The sequence below is a fragment of the Chinchilla lanigera genome, unplaced genomic scaffold (genome assembly GCF_000276665.1).
Source record: "Chinchilla lanigera isolate Chin_1 unplaced genomic scaffold, ChiLan1.0 scaffold00052, whole genome shotgun sequence".
Taxonomy (NCBI): domain Eukaryota; kingdom Metazoa; phylum Chordata; class Mammalia; order Rodentia; family Chinchillidae; genus Chinchilla; species Chinchilla lanigera.
The window spans coordinates 16713164-16720689 of record NW_004955453.1 but is presented as its reverse complement, the minus strand read 5'-3'; the positions used below and the strand labels follow the sequence as shown (position 1 = coordinate 16720689).

The window sequence follows — 7526 nt, the reverse complement described above, 5'->3', positions numbered from 1 at the left end:
AAAAAAAAAAAAAAAAAAAATTAAAAAAAAAAAAAAAGATGTCACTAAAAGTCTCCCTTGGTCCCGTGGAGTTTTGTCTCTGCCACCCCTCACCAGGGTCACCAAGTGGCATTTTGTTTCCTCACTGGCTCGTTGATTTCTGTCTCTAGTGCTATACCAGGACACCTCCAAGAGGCAGCAAGGGGTCTTGCTTGTTTTAATCCACTTGTGCTAGAATTGATCAGGTTTTTTTCCTTTTTGGTTTCCCCTAAGCTTTTTTCTCAAATGAAGGGGAAAAGCTGGGTACAGAAAGAGGAGTTATCTTGGTTTTTGCCTTGTCTGTGCACACTTGTCTACTGAAGCCGTGCTGCTTTTTGAGGCTCTCTACCCTTTTTTGTAAAGGAGGAAGAAGTTTCACCTTATTTTATACTATCTTCCCACTTCCCACCAAGTTCAGAGCAATCAACATGAGAAGTGGCTTGGAAGGGGTTAAGCAGAGCAATCTTAACCCATGTTAAAAGGTTACCTGTGTTTTGTTTGGGTTTCATGGTTTTCTGTGGGGTTTCAGGGAAGAAATGGATTCCTAATCATAGCAGGAAGCACTGAGAAGCCTGTGAGTAACAGTCTTGTGAGTATAATGGCAGCCAACAGTTACCTGATTTTGAAACATTCTCTGCCCATGTTTTGCCCCTGTACTCCCATTCAACAGGTTTTATTGAGTACCAGTCTCTCTCTCTCCAACTTCTTTATAGGAGTGAAATATACAAGAATTTATAAAACAATGTACAATTTAACAAAATGCTATAAAATAAATGCCCATCTAACTATAACCAAAATGTTATAAAATAATATCTTCTAGAAGTTTTATGGTTTTGCCTTTAATGCTTGGATCTGCAATAATCCAACTGGAGTTTATTTTCATAATTGGGATGAGTCAAGATCAGGGCTACCTTTTCTCATATGGAGATACAGTTATTTCAGTAACACACTGAAAAGATCATCTTTTCACGTGCTGCTTTGCAGCACCTTCTTTTCAATGTTATATATTCAGGTAAAAATTAATCTGAAAGTATACATTCTAAGTGAAAAGAAGTAGGAGGAGGAGGAAGAGAACATCCTACATTCTCCCACTCCTAGCAATACTTCCTAGAGGGAAAAATTAATATAAATCATTTTGGATGGAGTAATTTGTAATTTGTGTCAAGTTCACCATACCCAAATGGCTTATTTCATGTAATATATTTGGACATTGTTTTATATCTGAGTCCATATCCCCTTCATGAGTTACCTGATGCATTGCCTGTGTAAATGCTCCAGGAAATACCCATCAACAACAGCAACTAGAATGGTTTAAAAGTGAATTTGAGGAGAGAAAGAAGAAAGGAAAGAATATGTTTGCTTGAATCCACTTCAGACACCCTGATTCTTTCACTGCATTCAAGACTAAGGCCTTTCCTCCTCTAGCTTAGCCAGCTCAGGCCTGTGGCCTTCAGGGCTCTGGACACTACTGAGCAGGCCTTGCTTGTCGGCAGCTGCTGGCTCTTCTACGCAGAGCAGGTGCTGGAGACGCTGGGATAAAGCTTTTGTGTCTCCAGCACAGGATGAATTGGGAATGGTGCTTGTATTGCCAATTTCTGTCAAGAATGAAATGTCCATATCCTCCAATAGAACTGGTTGGCTTAACAGCTAAATGAACTCTGCTCTGGAAGAGACTTTTAACTTAATTTTTCTAAAGGTGAAAAATGAACTTTGAGTGCTCCTGAAGAACAGGGGTGACTCAGCAGGGATCTTTACTGAGACTTTTATGGAAACCCATTACAGAGATCTACACTTAGTGGTGCTCTAATGGGGATGGAGATTTATTGGCCCATCAATAAAGCAAATTCAGACTTTATGAGAGGCGTACTTTTCTGAAATCACGTAGAGTTGATTTCATGAGAATGCTATTGTGCACCCTCAAACTTGCTATTTAAAGAGGATTGTTCACATTTGACAAAATTGCTGTGAAAACAATTTCTTCCTGTTAGCGTCTCATTTTCAGCAACTCTGGCATTCTTCCTCATTTATTTTTCTCTGTCTCTGTCTCTGAACTTCTCTGTACCTCTCTCTCTCACTCTCGCTCTCTCACTCACTCTCTCTGCAGTCAACTTGCAAAACTTGCAAATGTGTTGATCTGAATAAGTAGACTTAGCTCAATTCCACCTTGGCTGCCCCAGCAGGAAGGCTGCTCTACTTACCCACCCACCTATACATTGGTGTGGCACATTTGTTTCAGTGAATGAGGCAAAAATAATGCGTTATGATGAACTCAATTCCCTTGTTTAATTAGGGCTTAGTTCTTACCTGTCTTTTTTTCTGTTCCAGGACACCATGGTACATTTAAGTCATTGTGTCACCTGGAGCTCCTCCTGGCTTTGGCAGCTGTACAAGCTTTCTTGGTTTTTGAAGATCTTGACAGTTTTGAGAAGTACTGGTCAAGTATTTTATAAGGTGTCCCTCTATTGGAATTTATCTGATGTTTTTCTCATGATTAGACTGGGTTTGGAGAAGGAAGGTCATTACAAAGGTAAACTACCATTTTCATCACGTCATATCAAGGATACATGCTGTCAACATGATCTATCCTGTGAATGCTGACCTCAGTCACCTGGATGAGCAGTGTTGTCAGGTTTCTCCCCTGGGACATCACTCCTTGCACCATTCCCATGATGTCCTATTTGGAAGGGGGCTGCTTTGCAAAGCCCGTAGGGCAGAGTATCTACATAAATTATTTGGAATTTTCCTGCAAGAGAGATTTGCCTCTTCTCCCTCATTTATTTATTTAGTCAATTATGTATTTATATCAGCATGGCTGCATGGATATTTATTTTATGCTTTGGTATATAAATCAATACGAGTTTATTTTGTTGCTCAAACATTTGCAGCTTTGACCATTGGGAGATCTCTGGTGGCTTCCATGTCTCTGTTATTTCCCTAGCACTGTAGGGTTTCTATGTTTTTGAACATTTTCTTACCTTCTGGCACTCTAGGATTCTCAGACTTACTTGCATATTTCCTGCCACAGCCCTAGAATCTGCCATTTCTCCAAGACGTGGCTATCAGGTGTACTGGTGCCACTGGGATTGTTGGCATTCTTTTAAGATTGCAGTTTCTTCGGCTTATAAAAGAAATACCTGTTCACTATAAAAATAATTAGAAAAAGAGAAGCTGTAGAAATGTATATAGATAAACATCAATTTAACTGTTTCTACTACCTACTACATAAAAAAGTAGACTCTTTCCTTTTCTTCCTCCTTCGATTTACACAGCCAGGGATGGAGAAACACAATGGGAAGTCCAAGATAAAAACAGAACTGCTTTTGTTCCACAAAAATGTCTTAGATGGTGATAATGTGATTGCATGGCCAGTCACTGCCCAACCAGTGCACAAAATCTGGAAGCTCTTCTTGGAACCATAGAAGACAGAAAGTGGGTGGGAACTTGGAGATCATGTAGTCCAACCCCACTCTGTAAATAAAGACACTGGCTGCTGGGAAGTGGGGAGAGGGTTCTCTATGCAAGGGCTGTGGCTTACCCAAAATGATACCACAAGGTAGTTACAGAGCCAGGCCTGAACCAAGTGCCTGGGACCTAATTCCAAGTCAAGTATTTTATCTACAGTTTTGTTTTGTTAGTGTAATAGCTTGAATTAGTACATAGCAACAATTAAGAGAACTGACTTTGGGGCCAGGCAGACCTAGATTTTATTTCTAGTCCTATCACCTTTTTTGGCATGGGGCGAAATTCTTAACATCTCTGAGCTGTATATTCTTCATCTGGAATAGTAATAGTTTTCAGTTGTATAGTGTTTACTATGTTGCAGGCACTGAACAAGCACTTTCCATGCATTTAATTCCCTGACTCCTCAGGGTAAGCATTATCATTATCCAGACTATAGCTGAGGAAACTGACCCACAGAAAAATAAAATAACTCATCAGAGGTCTTATAGCTAGTAACAGAGCCCTGCTTTGAAGTCAGTCTGATTTCAGAGCCCATGTTCCTAACCATTACATAGAATTGCTTTCTTTATCTCAGTAATGAAAGGAATAATTGTTCCTACTTTAAAGGATCATAATAAAAATGAAACAGGAACACATATGTAAACCATGTTAGACTGTGCCTCTATTATTACCATATTATTATTACCTTTCAAGTGCTCCTTCTGCTGCCCTTGAGCATCATGATTTTCCTATATAGCACTGTGCTCAAATCATGAAGAATTCAAAGATTGGATCAGTCACTTCTCTAAGGAAATGACCATGCTAACTGTATGACTGTCTACATGTTGCTTTTAGTATAACTGTGAGGAAAACAATAAACACATGCAAAATTATTTGAGACAATATGTATTTAACTCTGTGAACTAACAGCTACTTTCCCCAGATTTCTGACTAGAAACATGGCCAGGTAATCCCATAATGCCTTGCAGTTGTATCTCAGTCTTTCTTGGTTCTGAAATTGTGGATTCTCTTATACTCTTACAGCAATAGTTCTCCTCTGGCCATGCCCTGAAAAAAGGCAATGAAAAAAAAGTCTGTGAAACGTTCCAGTGTGAGTTCTACATGAAGAAACAATATCATTTGTCTGTACTCCCTTCTCAGCCTGAACCAGAAAATGGATTCTTTCTTGCTGACCTCTTGAAGACAAACAATAGGTTGTGAGGGGCTGGGGATTTAGCTCAGCGGCACAGCGCCTGCCTGGCAAGCGCGAGGTCGAGAGTTCGATTCCCGGGCCCAGAAAAAACAAAAAACAATAGGTTGTGGTCAGGGTTCTAGGTTTAGCCCTGGACCAGGAACCAACTTTGAGACCTAGAATGGGGCCTGGAGAATGGGTTCTGAAATGAGGCGAAGGTGGGCATTAGAACTGAGACCCAGGGAGAAGCCAAAAGGACAAACTCCACAGAGACAGTTAACTTCTCCCCATCCTTCAAATCTCAGACCTGTCGCAGATAATAAGTTCAGGCTCTTCCGTATGCAGCCCTCATGTAACCATCTTCTTTTCCTCCAGAGCTCGGATCAGTGAAATTTCATAACTCATTATGACCACATGGCTTTCCCAGGTGTACTGCAGCTTGTTTTGAGTGGAGCCTTGAATTTTGGTCACCGCTGTCGCCAGCATCCCGCACAGGGCCTGAAATTTTAGAAAGTATAATGTAGTGCAGAAAGCAATTGAAATTTAATCACAAGCACTGCTCTAAGCCAAGGGCCCCAAAGCAAGTCATTTAAAACGTGTTTCCTTATTTTGTGATATATGTAAGGTAATGTGGACGTGCATCTGCTGAAGCTGTTTGTCGTTACAGCTTGTGACTGGGAGTTACCTTGCTGTGCAGAGACTGTTCGCTCCAAACCTTTCCCAGGTGGAGCAATCTGCACGGAAACCTCCCGACCATAAAGTTCAGTTCCTAGAGAGGCCTTATCCTCACTTCCGCTCGCCGGCCTAAAACTGCGCCTGCGCAGCGTATCTCTTCCTCTCTGGGTTTGGGCCTGGGTCGCGTCAATATGGTGAGTGCGGTTCTGTGCACGGCCTAAATCTCTATCCATCGCCATCCCTCCTGCTTTCAGTTTCTTCGTCCTCGTCCACCTCTGGCCACCCGCTTTGTCCCGCGTTTCCCCTGGCCCCGAGCCATTTCCGCGTCCTGGAACTCACTCTGGAACGCGGCCTAAGGCGGAGGCGCGGGGGCGGCTTGGCGGACCCGGCCTGCTTAAAGCAGACCCCCGGAGCACGGGTCCCGCCCGGGACGCTGGTTTTGCCGGTTTAAACTTGAGGATAACTAGGTCACAGCGGGGGTGAGGTGGGGGCCCAGACCCAACTGATAAATATTGCTGGTCTGCACCTTTCTGCGTTGCTACAGGCCAAACGCACCAAGAAGGTCGGCATCGTCGGTAAATACGGGACCCGCTATGGTGCGTCACTCCGGAAAATGGTGAAGAAAATTGAAATCAGCCAGCACGCCAAGTACACCTGCTCCTTCTGTGGCAAGGTATGGTGGTCTGTTGGAGGGGAGGCCTGGCTCCTCCTGCAGGCTGGTAAATTGCTCACGCTTTCCTGTCCTTTGTGAGCTGGACAGGAGCACTGGTGATAACTTCACAAACTGTGAACCGTTCCTAACTTGGAGAAAACCACTAAGAAACTAAACAAGCGATTTAGTAAAGACCCCCAGCCTGTGCTAACCCTGCTTTGTGGGGAATGAAGTCTTGTCAGTTTGTTTTTACTGATATTTCTGTATCAAGGGGAGAGCCTGCATCTAATAACATCCTGGTGGTTTAACAAAACCTAGAGGTTTTTGTTTAATAAATATTTTACTGTATTCTCTATGCTAAAGTTGGCTTTCCTTTGGAATGTGAGGCTTTTGGGTCGTAGTGAAAATGGATTCTCTAATTTTACAGACCAAGATGAAGAGACGGGCGGTAGGAATCTGGCACTGCGGTTCCTGCATGAAAACAGTGGCTGGTGGTGCCTGGACCTACAAGTGAGTCCCTTTCTTGGAGTATCTGGAGCTATGGGCTCCACATAAGCCATTTGGAGTTTGGACACCAGATGGGCCAATTATAATTCTTCCACAAGACCAAGAAAATAATGCTTCTGGGTTTTTTGGAACTCTACAGAGCTATGGTATATTTTCATTTGTTCAAAGAATAGAGACAAAACCACAGAAATATACGTTAATATAGACGTGTTATAGTTAATAGTCATCAGTTTCTGTGAACATTCTGTAGGTGCATTAGAGGGGTCTGAACTGGGACTAAATTTTGATTTGCACTGCAGATTGTTTTTATAGAGATAGTTTGGAAAGATGTCGGTTCATTTAAAATTACCGTTTGGACACTTGGTTTTTGTCTTTCTAAATACTGTGGTACTGAACTTCTTAACATTGTGATCCTGATAAAGATCCCTGATGTTGCTGAGATAAACCTGTCTATGTGGTTATTGCTTGCTTTGACTCTTAGCCTAACCCATTTCTGGAAATGAGGGCCACCTTGAAGGATCTAATCTTGGGAGTTCTTTGCTGGACGCCTGAAAGTCTTTTCAGTGTCTACCCCTGTGCTGTCCAGTGTACTAGACACAGCCCAGTGTGAGCCCAGTGTGGTGGTGCATGTCTATAACTCAGCATTAGGAGGCTGAGGCAGGAGGAATGCTGTGAGTTCGAGGTCACCCTGCGCCGCATAGCGAGACCCTGTCTCAAAAAACAAAACAGGGCTGGGGGTATAGCTCAGCATGCAGCATCTGCCTGGTAAGCACACCAAAAAGCAAAATAAAAAAAACCCAGTGTACTAGTCACATGATAGTTTAAGAATTGAATTAAAAATTTTTATTTACAATTACATTTATAATGTGATAGTAATGTGCATATATATTTAAGCGCCTTGTTAGGGGTGTTTTATGATGGTAGAAAGGAAAATGGGTAGCAAGGTGCTCTTTTGGTTCTGATGGAAAAGTGAATGAGCGTTTTGGTATACATCCACACTGGTTTTCAAGTATAGTTTTTTATTTTGCTTTTTTTTTTTGG

The 7526-nt window shown here is 42.2% G+C and overlaps 1 protein-coding gene and 1 long non-coding RNA gene across 2 annotated transcripts in view; one reads left to right on the top strand and one right to left on the bottom strand.

Moving 5' to 3' along the window:
- Nucleotides 1–2121: 2121 nt before the first annotated feature.
- LOC102023108 lies at nucleotides 2122–5412 on the bottom strand. The gene is made up of 3 exons (XR_262757.2): nucleotides 5337–5412; nucleotides 4959–5149; nucleotides 2122–4527 (listed from the first exon to the last, which is right to left on the bottom strand). It is a non-coding gene; the product is annotated as an uncharacterized LOC102023108 (long non-coding RNA).
- Nucleotides 5413–5436: 24 nt separating this feature from the next.
- The window catches only part of Rpl37a (ribosomal protein L37a), a 3657-nt gene continuing 1567 nt past the window's right edge, over nucleotides 5437–7526 (top strand). The window contains exons 1-3 of the mRNA XM_005395684.1: nucleotides 5437–5520; nucleotides 5871–5999; nucleotides 6406–6488. Of these exons, the coding sequence (XP_005395741.1) occupies nucleotides 5518–5520; nucleotides 5871–5999; nucleotides 6406–6488 (215 nt within the window). The 5' untranslated portion in view covers nucleotides 5437–5517. The remainder of the gene's footprint in view (nucleotides 5521–5870; nucleotides 6000–6405; nucleotides 6489–7526) is intronic.